At 36.8% G+C, this 16,265-nt stretch overlaps 1 protein-coding gene across 1 annotated transcript in view; it reads left to right on the top strand.

Annotated features, from left to right (window-relative positions):
- Nucleotides 1–13,883, top strand: part of AASDHPPT (aminoadipate-semialdehyde dehydrogenase-phosphopantetheinyl transferase) — a 30,907-nt gene extending 17,024 nt beyond the window's left edge. Inside the window, exons 3-6 of the mRNA XM_055422838.2 lie at nucleotides 2,253–2,374; nucleotides 2,979–3,140; nucleotides 8,756–8,827; nucleotides 11,404–13,883. Coding sequence (XP_055278813.1) covers nucleotides 2,253–2,374; nucleotides 2,979–3,140; nucleotides 8,756–8,827; nucleotides 11,404–11,568 — 521 coding nt within the window. The 3' untranslated portion in view covers nucleotides 11,569–13,883. The remainder of the gene's footprint in view (nucleotides 1–2,252; nucleotides 2,375–2,978; nucleotides 3,141–8,755; nucleotides 8,828–11,403) is intronic.
- The last annotated feature ends 2,382 nt before the right edge of the window (nucleotides 13,884–16,265 follow it).

The raw sequence follows: 16,265 nt of genomic DNA, 5'->3' as shown, positions 1-16,265 counted from the left end.
CCAGTTTTTTGAGGAATCTCCATACTGTTCTCCATAGTAACTGTACTAGTTTGCATTCCCACCAACAGTGTAAGAGGGTTCCCTTCTCTCCACATCCTCTCCAGCATTTATTGCATGTAGACTTTTGGATAGCAGCCATTCTGACTGGTGTGAAATGGTATCTCGTTGTGATTTTGATTTGTACTTCTCTGATTATGAGGGATGTTGAGCATTTTTTCATGTCTTTGTTAGCCATCTTTATGTCTTCTTTGAAGAAATGTCTGTTTAGTTCTTTGGCCCATTTCTTGATTGGGTCATTTATTTTTCTTGAGATGTAGGAGCTGCTTATATATTTTGGAGATTAATCCTTTATCAGTTGCTTCACTTGCTATTATTTTCTCCCATTCTGAAAGCTGTCTTTGCACCTTGCTTATAGTTTCCTCTGCTGTGCAGAAGCTTTTGATTTTAATTAGGTCCCATTTGTTTATTTTTGCTTTTATTTCCAATATTCTGGGAGGTGGGTCTTGGAGGATCCTGCTGTGATTTAGTCAGAGAGTGTTTTGCCTACGTTCTCCTCTAGGAGTTTTATAGTTTCTGGTCTTACATTTAGCTCTCTAATCCATTTTGAGTTTCTTTTGGTGTATGGTGTTAGGAAGTGTTCTAGTTTCATTCTTTTACAAGTGGCTGACCAGTTTTCCCACCACCACTTGTTAAAGAGACTGTCTTTTCTCCATTTTATATTCTTGCCTCCTTTGTCAAAGATAAGGTGTCCATAGGTGCGTGGATTTATCTCTGGGCTTTCTATTTTGTTCCATTGATCTATATTTCTGTCTTTTTGCCAGTACCATACTGTCTTGATGACTGTGGCTTTGTAGTAGAGTCCGGCAGGTTAATTCCCCCAGTTCCATTCTTCTTCCTCAAGATTGCTTTGGCTATTCTAGGTTTTTTGTATTTCCATGCAAATTGTGAGATTATTTGTTCTAGTTCTGTGAAAAGTATCGTTGGTAGCTTGATAGGGATTGCATTGAATGTATAAATTACTTTGGGTAGTATGCTCATTTTCACAATATTTATTCTTCCAATCCACGAACACGGTATATTTCTCCATCTATTAGTGTCCTCTTGTACAAGTCTTTTGTTTCCTTAGGTAGATATAGTCCTAAGTATTTAATTCTTTTCATTGCAACAGTGAATGGAATAGTTTCCTTAATTTCTCTTTCTATTTTCTCATTATTAGTGTATAGGAATGCAAGGGATTTCTGTGTGTAGATTTTATATCCTGCAACTTTACTATATTCATTGATTAGCTCTAGTAGTTTTCTGGTAGAGTCTTTAGGGTTTTCTGTGTAGAGGATCATGTCATCAGCGAACAGTGAAAGTTTTACTTCTTCTTTTCCAATTTGTATTCATTTATGTCTTTTTCTGCTCTGATTGCTGTGGCCAAAACTTCCAGAACTATGTTGAATAGTAGTGGTGAGAGTGGGCACCCTTGTCTTGTTCCTGACTTTAGGGGAAATGCTTTCAGTTTTTCACTGTTGAGGATAATGTTTGCTGTGGGTTTGTCATATATAGCTTTTATTAAATTTATCTCTTAATTGTGGGAATCAGATTCTTTGAGTTCTGTTGATTTTTTGGATGCTGTATAATATTTTATTGTCTGGAACAGTGTTTTTTTTTAAATGAGCCAATAGAAGTCAAAATATATTTTTATTTTGAAAAATCATATTAGAATACATATTTAAAAACAGTTATTGTGAAGGGAATAGTATATATAAACTTTCCATTCATGTTATTCACTTGAACACTTCTTAGCTTTCTACCAATTCCCCAAAAATTATAAAGAAATTGTTCCCTGGTTTTCCTGTTAAATAGCAAAGTAAAATTCTAAACCCCAGGACACTGTTACTCTATTTTTTAAGGTACTTATTTTGGATTTCTGATATTCTACTGTATATAGGAAACTTCCCCTAGTTATTTTAAGATTTATAAAAATTTATCAAATTTTTGGTGGGCATCTGTTTATAAAACCATGTTTTTTCTCCTTAATTATTTAGTAATTCAGAGAATTTCACCATTCTCTTAAGTTACCCTTCTATTTCTGCACTAACCCATGCTTGTCTTGTCTGTTATCCTTTTAATTCTCAACTTTCTTTGATATGCTGATACTTTGTTTAGCAAAATTGTGAATGTATTGGCAAGTAAGGTTGGACTATTGTTTCCTTTTGTGTGCTATCTTTAACAGTTTGGTAATTCTCTGTTTCCTCAATTGACAGGTCGTGGTTCAATTCCAGAATTTTTTCATATTATGAAAAGAAAGTTTACCAACAAAGAATGGGAAACAATCAGAAGCTTTAAGGATGAATGGACTCAGCTGGATATGTTTTATAGGAATTGGGTATAATTTCTTTCTAGTTTTAAGAGTAAGCCCCTTTGAAAGCAGGAGCAAAAGTCCATTGGTAACCCTGTATTTTGTACAGTGTTCGAAGTACATAAGTCACTACTTGGGAACTTCATGACTTTTATGTATACATTGTTATAATGACATTTAAGAAAATTTAACATGTTTAATACTCAATTAGAAGATCCTTACTCTTAAAGCTAAAATAAGACATTTTATTTATCATTATTAGTAAAGTTTAATGGTTTCTGTCTTAAAGAATCTCATACATATTAGAACTTATTTTAAAAACACTTACATAATATTTATTATGTACCAGAAGACATTACTGTAAGCCCTTCATAAGTTAGTTAGTTGTCATAAAGAAGGTGCTATTATTATTGTATGTTACACATGGGGTAATGGAGGCATGGGGAGCCCAAATGGTTTGTCTTCAGCTTTCACAGCTGGCTGGCCTCTGTGCTAGTATAAAGGTAAAAATAAGTAGTTTATAGTTGTAATGTAGTAGAGAATTTAAAATTCATATGTTTTGACAGTTGAAGATTTTATGAACAATTTTATCTACTAAAGCTCTAAGAGAAAATGTCTGTCTGTATCTTAGGCACTGAAAGAAAGCTTCATAAAAGCAATAGGTGTTGGATTAGGATTTGAATTGCAACGGCTTGAATTCGATATATCCCCGTTAAACCTGGATATAGGCCAAGTTTATAAAGAAACACGTTTATTTTTGGATGGAGAAGAAGAAAAAGAATGGGCATTTGAGGTAAGAAATTTATCAGAATTACTATAAGAATTTTCTTATTTTGTGAGTGTGAATATAAGCTCAACTTGGGAAGGCTAGTCGTTGAAACTTGACGCATTTGGAATCCAGTCTGGGTTCTCTGAAGCGGAAGTCAGACATACTGGGAGCACATGTAACGTCCAACCTGATGTGTGAAAGATAAGTCATGGTACATAAAGTAAATGAGAAAGGGCAAGGAGCCCCTGTCATAGAACCACCAAAGGCTGCCATCCTGTCACTGTGCTGAGGTGAGCGGGGTGGAGAGAGATGCTGATTCAGGCTGATAAGATCATGTAGGGCATTACGAGTCGGTTACTATTTTGGTCTCTTACTTGTTTGATTTCTGTCACTAGCAGTTCTTGGTTGCTAATGAGAGAAATCTTAACAAACTCATTTTAGCCAAAAAGACATGATAGGTTATTAGAGTGATTCATATAACCAAATTGTAGAATTGGCTAGAATTAGAGACTGGAAAACTCAAAACTCTTTTTATCTTTTCTCTTTTGCCTTCCTGGCTTCAGTTTTCTCCCACCCACATTTCTCATTCTGTGCACCAGCTTTCTTAACCTTATCTAGTTAAGGTTCCTTATATGGCAGGAAGCATGACTGTCTACCACTCTTACGTGTAACAATTTACAGTTTAAAAACCCGCAGAGATTGGTGAACTCATTGGTTCAAGCTGTAAAAGCTCCAGAAAAGAGATTCCATGGCTTAGGTTAGATATTAGTTGCCTTTCTCTTGACCAGACATAGCCAAGGAGGTGTGTAACAACTGGTATCAAGTGTCCATAGCCCAGCCAAATGGTCTGTACTATAATGTGGTGGTTCTTGCAGTCATCACCTGAATTGTGTGCAGAGAACGTCCGTATCCAGAATAGAGAATTCATAATGAGTAGGTAAAATAGGAGATGTTCATTCATTTTCTCAAGGGAATTTAACAAGTTGTAAATAGAGAGTTGTAAGATCAGAATCGTATTTTAAGACCACATTCTCTGTATGGTGGTATCTGGAGGTTAAGGAAGTGAAGTGTCAGAGAAGTTATCAATTTTGTGACTTACCGGACTGTCTGTTGAGATACTGAATATTAGAAAACAAGTGGGATTTAAGTGTGAGATTCCATAGAAACATCTAAGTGAGCAGGCGAATAGAGTGAAAGACTGGGCTAAAGGAAAAAAGGTAATCATTAACATGTGAGTGGTAGCCAAAACCATGGGATTTACAGTTGCAGCAGTGAGTGTACCTAAATTAGAATTTAGAAAGACCTAGTACAGTCCTGAGAATGCTGTTTAAAGGTGGGGTGGAGAGGAGACAGAGGAAGAATAACCAAAATGTAAATTAAGAAAGTAGAGGCTTCCTTGGTGGTCCAGTGGTTGAGAATTTATCTTTCAGTGCAGAGGACACAGGTTCGATCTCTGGCCAGAGATCTAAGATCCCACAAGCTGCAGAGCAGCTAAGCCTGAGTTTCCCAACCACTGAGCCCCTTTGAGCTCTGGAGCTGGTGACTCAACAGAAGAACCCGCACAGCACAAGGAAGATCTCATGCTGCAATGAAGATCCATGCAGTCAAATAAATATATATAAATATTTTTAATGACAGAAAGTAGTCTTCGGTGATCCAAAGGCAGAAAGTTAACAAAATTGCTGATGTACCAAGTAAGATAGGGATTCTGTCTGTTAAAGAGTAAATTATATTTAGCACACTGTGTTTTTTAATACAATTAAAATTTTTTTTCTCATTATGAAAGGGGCAGATGTCAGCCATTTCATTAATGGAGATTCCTTTATTCTTAATGGTGCCAGATGGAATAGACCTAGTAGCAGGTTGAGGAGGAAAGAATCAGTGATTGGGCCAGCCATGCTTCAACTTTTTAGGTGACAAAGATGTCTGAGTTCCTGTGGGCCTGTGAGATGCTGTAGTAAAAGGGCCTGAAGTATCTTGAAAAGATACCTGAGGATTTCCAAAAGAAAGAGGCAGTGAGCATTCTACTGTGTATTAATTGCTGAGGGTAGGAAATACAAGAAGTCAGCTCTTAAATGCACTACTAGGCCCACGCAGTGGTATAGGGCAGAGGAACAGGTAGTGTTTCTCTGAAAATCCCTCAGATGCCCACTAAGCTAGCGTTTGGATACTTGATGTGACCCAGGGTTCTAAAAAGTGGGTTGCAACAGTGTTGATCATGATTTTGCCTGTTCTCCATCACTTTCCTCTCTGCCACCTGCCTGAAGGAAAGCAGAGGGAGAGGAAGGGGAGTCCAGGAAGAATGTATCTTAAGAATTGAAATAGGATTTTTTTTTAAGCTGAAAGTGACTGAGAAGCTATCAGGTTTGCCTCAGAGCTTGTCCAGGAACTGGGAATGGAGATCCAGCAGGGCACATTTGAAAACATCTATGGAAGAAAAATTCTTTATTGAATTGAATGTACTTGAGCGTTTTGTCCGTTCAGTGTACCAGTTAGGAAAATATACAAATAATATGTTCAGTTCAGTTCAGTCACTCAGTCGTGTCCGACTCTTTGCGACTCCATGAATCGCAGCAAGCCAGGCCTCCCTGTCCATTACCGACTCCCAGAGTTCACCCAAACTCATGCATCGAGTTGGTGATGCCATCCAGCCATCTCATCCTCTCTCATCCCCTTCTCCTCCTGCCCCCAATCCCTCCCAGCATCAGAGTCTTTTCCAGTGAGTCAGCTCTTCGCATGAGGTGGCCAAAGTATTGGAGTTTCAGCTTTAGCATCAGTCCTTCCAGTGAACACCCAGGACTGATCTCCTTTAGGATGGACTGGTCGGATATCCTTGCAGTCCACATATATTTAAGTGTGGACTATTTATTATACTGTAAACAGGCCTAGGAAGAGAGAGTGATCTTAACAGAATGAGTCTGGTGGTATGGACAGCCAGAAGCCAGGGTTTGAGGGGAGAATGATGAGCCTAGAGTCAGGGGAGGCATGCCTTGAGTCAAGGAACACAGATGGGAATTCCTGTTGGGGCATCTCTGAGTACCTGCACAAGATAAAGAACCAGCCTTTAGGCATGCAGCGGAAGGATGTCTGTGATCACAGTGGACACCTGTGGTGTAAGTGATCTTCACTGGCCTTTCCTCCCCTTCTGCACTCTTTTCATCCACTGAATTCACCCACACTGGATACTTGATATGACCCAGGGTTCTAAAAGCTGGAATACAACAGTGTTTTTACCTTGCCTGGTGAGGCATAGTGAATGAGGGAGCACCCGGAGTCAGGAAGAGATGTATCTCATGGAGTTTCCCAGGGTGCACTAGTGGTCAGGAACCCGCCTGCCGATGCAGGTAGACTGAAGAGACTGGATTTGATCCCTCAGTCAGAAGGATCCCCTGGAGGAGGGCATGGCAGCCCAATGCAGTATTCTTGCCCGGAGAATCCTATGGACACAGCAGCCTGGCAGGCTGCAGTCCGTATGGTTGCACAGAGTCAGACACGACCCAGGCAACTTAGTAGGCACACATGTATCTCACAGCTGGAAAACTAATACTCTGGAAGTATGAATTCTTATGCCAGTGTTTTCATAGGCTCTCAGTTTTCATAACCAGTTTCTATTTGGAAAGTTAAAGTTACCATCATAGTTTAAAATGATGAGATTAGATGAAACAAATTCTTTGCTTTACTTTTGAAAGGAGGCGTTTTCAACAGTAGAAAGAATAACATTTATGACAGATTTTATTCAGCACTTTACCATTGGGAAAGCATTGTAAAACTTGAATGTTTTAAGTTAAAACTTTGTATTTTATCTTATAAACTAAAATTATACTAAGAAAATGACATATAATTTAACTGAAGCAGATTAATCTTTGTAGTCTAATGCTAAACTACCTCTTGAAAAAATAAAATATTGTTTCTTTGGATTTGTTGGCAATTTTAAGGAAATTTTTGCTATTCATAATTTTATGGATAAAAAGCTGTAAACTTAGAAAAATCTTTAAAATTTTGAAAGTCTTAAAATTAAGTCTTAAGTTCAGTAGTATTGAACGTATTGCCTTAACTTTAGCTAACTAGTTTGCTAGTTTCATTTCCTTTTTCAGCTAATAGACATACTTGGCAGAAGGGATTTAGGGTAAAGTTAATTGCATAGAACTTTTATTCTGGTGAGACATCGAATATTAATGTTTGATAACTGGAATCATTGTCAAATAACTTCTTTAGTTTTGTGGTGTTAATTTTCATATTTATGTGATGTAGATGTGATGTGGTGAGTAGATATGGTGGATCTTTATTTGAAATCAATCTCATTGAATTTTGGCTCATTGTGAGGTAAATAGACAAATTGAGCAGGGTACCTTGGCATTTTAGAGGACAGACTGAATGAAAATGATGTGCTGCCCATGGTTAACACTGATATTCCACCTTAGATACAGACACCACAAAACTGCTGGTCTAAGTAGTTTTCCAAAAGTAATTATAGCCAAAACACCTCTGTGTTACAGTGTTTGTATTATCAGTATATTCAGTGTAAAGAATGGGAAGACTGTGTTCAAAAAGAATAGTTCTGTTTATAATGTTAATAACAAACTTTAGCCTATTAAATCTTTCTCATACTTAGTTATTTTTTTCTCTTGAAATATTTTCCTAAATTTATCTCATTTGAATTTCTTTTATTTGTTTTTTACAAATTTGGATACCTTAAGGTATAAAGATACACAGAGGAGGATAAAGGATGAAAAGTTTCTAACATTATTTCTGATTATAGTTTCCTATTTCAAATGATTTCTTATGGAGTACTGCCTTAGTAAAGTGGCTTTTCAGTGAAATTTTGTTTAGTTGTTAATAGTTGTTCATACTTTTCTCTAGTAGCTGCCTCAGTGTATATTTTAAAGCCCCCTCTCCATTTGTCTCACACATAGGGGAAAATAGGAAGTTGCATATTTTTTAAGTTGTACCTATGAGTTTCCACATGATTTTCCTTAAACTATAATATGTAGTTAACTAAATGCTTATAAACCAATATTGCAGACTTTTTTTTAAAATCACTTTAAGCATGTACAAAACTAGCATCACCAATGAGGGCAGGTGGCTCTCTAGACATGCCTCTAGGTATGATGCTTTATCTATATGGTATTCCTATTAAGAATCTATAATCTAAATAAACATTAACAGCCATCAGAAAAAAATAAGCAGTGTTTATTAATAAAAAAGTGGGGCATGGAGCTTATATCTTAAAATATTAGTGTCATAAAGGACTAAAAATTTAGCAAGACATGGCAACTGAATGCAATACTTGACCACAGGCTGGTTCCTATACTGAAGGTGGGGAAATGGTATAAAGGACATTATTGTATTATTCACAGAATCTGGAATACAGAGAGTAGATTTAAGTATTATTTCAGTGTTAAATTTATTGAAGTTACTATTTATTGAAATTATTAACTACTGTGGGTATGTCAGAGTGTCCCTATTAGAAAATACATTGCAATATTTCAGTGTAACGGGCCAAAATGTATGTGACTTTACCTTAAACTATATGTGTGTGTGTATGGTGGTTGGTTGTGAGATTTTTTTTAGATGAAAATAGAACTGTATTTAAGTTTCTGTATTTAGTATTCTCTGTTTACTTATGTTTTCTTTTTCAGGAAAGCAAAATAGATGAGCACCATTTTGTTGCAGTAGCTCTTAGGAAACCCAGTGGATCTCAACATCAGAATGTAAGATTTCTCTGTTTGCCTTTTCTTTTTTTTCCTAAAAAGCATGTATTAAAGTTGAATTTGTTATTGATGGAAATAATTGTTTGTTTTATATCAAGTAGAGGTTTTAGCTTTTTGGTTTTTTTTAATGATAGACTTTAGAAGTGTTAATTATCTAATCCTTAAGATCACCTGGGGTTTCACAGAAATGTTTTTAAAATATATTACCTGCTACTTCACATTCAAATACACTTAAATATTACAAAGAAAAAATTTTGGTAATACTGTTCCAATATTCATATTTTCAATAGAAATTCAAGATAATTACTATCTTGGTCATCTTAACAATGGTTTTTTTCCTGGTGAAGTGGGGCTGTCTTGAATGTAAGAAAAGTTATGACTAGCCTAGACAGAACATTAAAAAGCAGAGAGGTTACTTTGCCAACAGAGGTCTGTCTAGTCAAAGCTGTGGTTTTTCCAGTAGTCATGTATAGATGTGATACTTGGACCATAAAGAAAGCTGAGTGCCAAATAATTGATGTTTTTGAACTGTGGTGTTGGAGAAGACTCTTGAGAGTCCACCGGACTGCAAGGAGATCCAGTCAGTCCATTCTAAAGGAAATCAGTCCTGAATATTCATTGGAAGGACTGATGCTGAAGTTGAAACTCTAATACTTTGGCCATCTGATGTGAAGAACTGACTCACTGGAAAAGACCCTGATGCTGGGGGCAATTGAAGGTGGGAGAAGAAGGGGTGAACAGAGGATGAGATGGTTGGATGGCATCACCAACTCAATGGACATGAGTTTGACTAAACTCCGGGAGTTGGTGATGGACAGGGAGGCATGGTGTACTGCAGTCCATGCGATCGCAAACAGTCCAACTCGACTGAGCAACTGAACTGAACTGAATATAATGGTACTAAGTTGAGGAGTAGTGAATAATGGGATTTTCTGTCAAATTGATCTCCTTCCCCTTTTTATAGTGCTCTCCTAAATTATTCCCAAAGTGTCAAATGTGTGAGAGACCTTATGATATATTCTAGCATAACATCAATTCTTCCAATTAAAATCTGTTTTTACTTTCTTTTCCTATTAATTGGTAAGTTGGGAAATTTTTTAAGAGAAACCTTAGGGTCTTGACTCTCAGTCTACATACAGTTGTGATTCTATAGAAGTATTTATTTAAGGAATACTGATAATGTTACAATAATTGAAATTAAATGCATATGATTATTTTAGGGAATCTGCATAAGGGAATGTAGTGTGATCAGTATATTTTCATCATTACTTCTAGGATAAAAGCTCAATACAGATCATGCCTTTGATTGATTAAAAAAAGTAAAATTCTTCATAAATTATTTTATTTTAAAAGGGACGACATGTTAAAATTGACTCCTTTTATCTGAAGATGTTCTGAAACAGGTTAGCTGTCCTTGTATGCTGAAGTCTCAGCATTGCTCTTTCTGCAAATACCTTATGATTCCTTAGAGCTTTATATTTTTTGTAACATTTGCACATAGCAGTACTGTATTTCCTTGAAGAGAGTCTGTTTGGGCAGCAGTATCACAGTGAGAAAAGGGCAAGGGTTCCAGTCCCAGTAAGCTTGTATACATTGACTGATCTTACTGAGCCTGTTTCCCCATCTACAGAATTGAGGTAACATAACCATATCAACGTCGGAGAAGGCAATGGCAAGCCACTCCAGTACTATTGCCTGGAAAATCCCATGGATGGAGGAGCCTGGTAGGCTGCAGTCCGTGGGGTCGCTAAGGGTCGGACACGACTGAGCGACTTCACTTTCACTTTTCACTTTCCACTTTCACACATTGGAGAAGGAAATGGCAGCCCACTCCAGTGTTCTTGCCTGGAGAATCCCAGGGACGGGGGAGCCTGGTGGGCTTCCGTCTATGGGGTCACACAGAGTCGGACACGACTGAAGTGACTTAGCAGCAGCAGCAGTAACAACGTAGTAATGAGAATTAAATCATGTGAAACATATTGACCCTGTAAAAGCACTGCAGAAGACCCAAGTACTGTCTTTACTAGAATGTATAGAATGTTAAAGACAGTCCACACTGGGCTGAGTTTATGAACAAGGGCTGTATCAGAGTGTAAGATATAATTTCGATTTAGTGTTGAATGAATCACTTACTAATGAAGTGCTGCATCTCTTAGTAGTTATGGGAATTTTATTAGATGCACCCTCTAGAGTATTTCTCAGAAGATTACCTGGTGGTCTCTCCCTGTCAGAATAACCCACCTGTTAAAGTTATCTATTTGGGGATCCTTTTCTATTGAATCAGAATTGTTGGACGTATGGCTCAGTAAATCTACATTTTAAACAAATACCATAGGCATTGTTATCTACAAAAAGTTTAAGAATCAGATTATTTCATATTATTCTTGATTTGTTTATATTGACAACACTAATAGAAACAATTATCTAAAATCCCACTGTTTTTTAATGTTATTGAAGTGTAATTTAATATTACTGAAATGTGATTACTGATTTATTTTCCTAATTATAAAATTGACCATAAGATTAATATGCATTATAATTTTGAGGTAATCTAAGGGTCTTTTTCCCCCTTTTAGGTTACATCTCAAGATGATTCTAAAGCAACCCAGAGGCAGTTTACTATTCTCACCTTTAATGATTTAGTATCATCTGCAGTTCCTATGACCCCTGAAGATCCTTCATTTTGGGACTGTTTTTGCTTTACAGAAGAGATTTCAATAAGAAATGGTACAAAATCATGATATGATTTTCTGAGTAACAAAGGGAAGTGAAAACTAGTCTTCTGTATTCACTAAAAAATAAATGCCTGAGAGTATCAAATTTTATTTCACAAAACATTTTTTAAAAGAAGAAACAACTTTTCCTATTAAAAAGGCAGACTCCCAGATCAAGAATACATGTTTACCTCTTCTTCCTCCCCAAAGTCACATTGGATTTGCTAAAAAAAAATTAGAAATCGATGGTAGAGTGTTAAAGTGATAAAACGGAATACACAAAATAGAGATTGTTCAAATTCCTATTTTTCAGAGATAACTATTTTAGAGGTACTTATCCTTAAAACATGGAGTATCTTCCCAGATCTTTTTCTTGGCAAATGATTCCCTATTAATATACTTTTTTTTAATAGAACATACTGTATCTCATTTTTCCCTTGACTCTACGTCTGAGGTCCATAAATATACTGGTGTAGCATAACTTTTAGTGCTGCTTAAGTATTCTGTTTTCCAGCTACTATCAAGATGCAATTGACCAGAGGTAATAAGGTTTAACTGTAATTGACTTAGTAACCAAGCACATTTATTGTGTCACATACAAACAATTTAGAGTTGCCATTAGGGCCTTTATTTTTGCCTCCACCTTAGCTTATTTGTTTCGCTTTAGGCTGGTCTCCCTCATGCATCTGAAAGGCAGAAAAGGCTCTTTTGCCTCTCACATGTCAGTTTTGTTGGTGAGGAAGGTTTTTTCCTCTTAAGAGCCCCCAGAAAATTTACAAAGTTTCTGGTGACCCTGATCAGGTCCCTGAGAAAGCCGAACTTGACATTCTTGGCTTCTGTGGAAAGGGAACTCTTGGTAAGGAAGAAGCCTAAGGCAGAGTCCAGGGGGAGTGATACCTAGGGTAGGCCCACTGCCTGCTGTGAGAAAAGTGTGCCGCCACAGCTGACTTATTCTGTCCTCTCTGCTAGGCATTTTGAATGTCTGCACGTTTTACTGTAAGCAGTGGTTTATTGAATATCCTTATAGCCACATTTTGAAGTATATGTTTAATTATGTCCAAAGGAAATATATTTAGAGCCTCGATAAGTATTGCCAAATTGTTCTTAAAAAAGGCTGCATAATTTATACTTCCAGTTAGTATTATATGTTTGATCATTCTCTCACCACCCCCACCCTCTCAACCTACAGAGTCTGGTCATCTGTAGATAGGATCTTCTTTAAAAAAAAAAATTTAATCTTTGCCAATATAGGTTAAAAATGGTACCTTATATTTTAAAAGTGTGTTTCTTTCATTACAAATGAGGTTGCTATGGCAGTGTTATTATTGGCTGTTTGTATTCTTTTTGTATGAACTGCCTGTTCATTATCTTAACCTGTTTTTATTTTGGTAAATAAGACTTAAAGTACAAACATAATATGTAAGATGCAAGACCATCATATTGATGACAGAATCTATTCTATGGTTGTAGTGCATGTCTTGGGGAGTTTGAAGTCTTATATTAATAATTGTTAAATGTCAGAAGTGAAATAGTTTCATTGTTTCTATTACTAAAGTGAAAAGTTGTGTTTAAATTGTATAAAATTAGGTATTTTGCTTAAGTACAAGAAAAATTTTGAACATTTTATTTTTTACTTAATTAAGCATGTGCAGATATTCCAAGCATAGTAAATACCTTGTTTTAAAAGGATCGAGTAGCATTTGTAGCAGAGGAAGCGTTGTTATCCGTAGCATGAGTATAATGGTGATATGAAAATGCTGCCATCTGTCTTGTTATAACATTTCTGAATTTTATGGATCAGGCACCGACTGTGCTGCGTTTCCGGGGGTTGCGGGGGACAGTGGGTGGAGATCTGTTGTTTAAGATTTCACATAGAATCAAATAAATACACGTAGTTTAGATTCAAGTAGGTCTATAAAAATTTTTTTCTAATAAAAATTACCATTCCCTTGACCTTCTCCTATTTCCTGTCCCCAGAGTGAGCTGTTTCACTGAATTTTTTGTTGTTATTTATTACCATATCTCTAAATAGCATGCTTATATTGCTTTACCTGTTTCCAGTTTGAGGCATTTCTTTAATTCCTAATATAAAACTTTGGTCTGCTGCTTCCCAGCCATTACACTTTCCCTTCCTGCTCCCCTTTTCCCAGTGTATGTAATTCAGTGTTTTCGTTATTGACTGTGATTAAGAATGTATGCACGATTGAGATTATGTAGCACTGTACAGCTAAGTGATGTGTTACTCTTACCCTGTACTGCCTTTTTATTTCTTTCACTTAATAATTAACTTTGTGTAGGTTTCTGTGTACTTATTGCTAATTAAACCCAAAACTCAACCTTCAGACATTCCAGTTGTTTATTAGTTTCATCCATCTTGAAGAAGTTGCTTCTGAAGCAATAATCCGTTTTGTCCATTCCAAGCTTTTTGCCTTCTGTGGCTAGTGCACAGCTGTCATCATGGGATCTCTTTTCACATCATCCTAGGAATTACTTCTGTCTCCCTTATGTTGGGGGCTCACCAGGTGGCTCAGTGGTAAAGAATCCACCTGCCAGTGCAGGAGATGCAGGTTCAGAAAGATGAGTCAGGAAGATGCCCTGGAGGAGGAAATGGCAACCCACCATTATTGCCAGGATAATCCTATGGACAGAGGGTCCTAGAGACCACAGTCCAAGAGTCAGGCAAAACTAGCACACACCCCTATGTTGGATTCCCTGATGGCCCATTTTGTGTCTCATGTCCTTTACTGCTTCATTTGTGTGGGTCATTATCAAGTAACTTCTTCAGAACAAAGGGGGTATAGGGATACATTTATTTGCAGAGTGGTATAGGAGATCTAATTTCTTCTTACAGATTACACCATTCAGTTCCCCCACCAAAGCACCCTGTCGCCAATTTTTGAGTCCTGAGCTGGGCTGGACTACAGCACTGTTTCATACCCGTATTTTGCTGAGTCCAGAAGCATTCTTTGCATTGTACTATACTGCCCAGTATTTATAGCTTCATTGGTTTCTGTTAATATTTTCAAGTGAATAATAAGTCTCGGGTATATTGTATGGTAAATGTTGCTAATTCAGATATCATAGAAACAATTTATATATAAATTCTGATATATTCAGGTAAAATGTTGCCTTAATTCTGATTACTATCTTAAAGTGTTGTTACAGCACTAACCAAGTTTCTTGTGAAAATGCTTCCTCTTCCAGAAGATTTATAAAAAGTATTTTTGGATAAATACAAGTTTCTGAACTGGGTAAGAAAAGATTCTGGTGAGAAACCTGATGACTGTACAAAGGTTAACAAAAGGACCAAATGAATTGGCAAATATGCTTATAACTTTTATGGTTTCTGAAAAATTACTGGTTTGAATCTGTGTTTTCTAATAGTAATTTGGTAAAATGGTATTTTGGAGAAGGAAATGGTAACCCACTCCAGTATTCTTGCCTGGAGAATCCCATGGACGGAGAAGCCCGGTAGGCTACAGTCCACGGGGTTGCAAAGAGTCGGACACGACTGAGCGACTGAACGAACAAACGAATATTTTCCTACCTAGGAACTCTGATGGATTGACTTTTTAAAATGAATCTGTGTGTGTATGTGTGCATATAAACATATTCACGTACCCTGTGTTCTTCAAACTCAGGAAGTGAAAATATTTGGATATATTTTCAATTAAAATATTTGCTATCCTTACTACTAAGTATCTGAAACTCAAACTAATTAGATTTGGGTAACTAAATAGCCCCTCACTGACTGAATTTGAATTTAAACAGCTCAAGAGATTTATGTGTGTATATATATAAAAACATATGTATGTTTTTGTATTTGTATATACATAAATATATGTATACTTAAATATATTCATCTTTGATCACATATTCATAAGGATAATTCCATCTAATACTTGTACTTCCCAGGTAGCGCTAGTGGTGAAGAACCTGCCTGCCCGTTGAAGGAGACATAAGATTCAGGTTCAGTCCCTGGGTCAGGGAAATCCCCTGGAGAGGGGCATGGCAACCCACTGCAGTATTCTTGCCTGGAGAATCCCATGGGCAGTGGAGCCTGGCAGGTTACAGTCCATAGGGTCGCAAAGAGTTGGACACGACTGAAGGAACTTAGCAGTAGCAGCAGTTCTTGATCATTTTAATTTAAAAGGGCTATGAGGAGAACTAACAGTTATTTTATGGGGAAATATGCCACCAGAGTTTGTGAATTTGAAATTGGCAAAAGTCTTTGCACATAAAATATCTTTTGTCTGTCTTAGAGTATCTATGTTAGAATACCTATCTTCCATTATAAGTGCTTCACATGTATCAAACAGTCCTCATAACTTTGCAGGGTAAGTCCTAGTATCCCCTTTTTACTGATGGGTAAAATAAGGTACTGAGATGTTAAGCAGTTTACTAATAAAGTAGATGGAATTATATAGTGGACTCCACATTTAAACCAGGTAGCCTAGATCCAGAGTCTGAATTGAAGTGTACTGAAATACAGTTGATATGCTGTAAAGAATGAAAGTGATCCTGGGGCAAGGATGATAAAACCTGGGAGCCTTAATTTGTAGCTTTTGCTGATTTCATTAAATAATACCAGGTCACCAACACCTAGGTTTATCACTGTCTTGCCACATTTGCCTCAAATTTTTTATCCCAAAGATAGTGCCTAATAGCTCCCACCCCTGAAACCAAGCAGGACTATGTGGGGCTCCTGGGCATGGAAGCCTTTC

Source organism: Moschus berezovskii, chromosome 14 (genome assembly GCF_049115385.1).
Source record: "Moschus berezovskii isolate FMDL1 chromosome 14, NW_MosBer_1.0, whole genome shotgun sequence".
Taxonomy (NCBI): Eukaryota; Metazoa; Chordata; class Mammalia; order Artiodactyla; family Moschidae; genus Moschus; species Moschus berezovskii.
The sequence above is the reverse complement of the archived record's forward strand: the minus strand, read 5'-3'. Positions and strand labels throughout refer to the sequence as shown.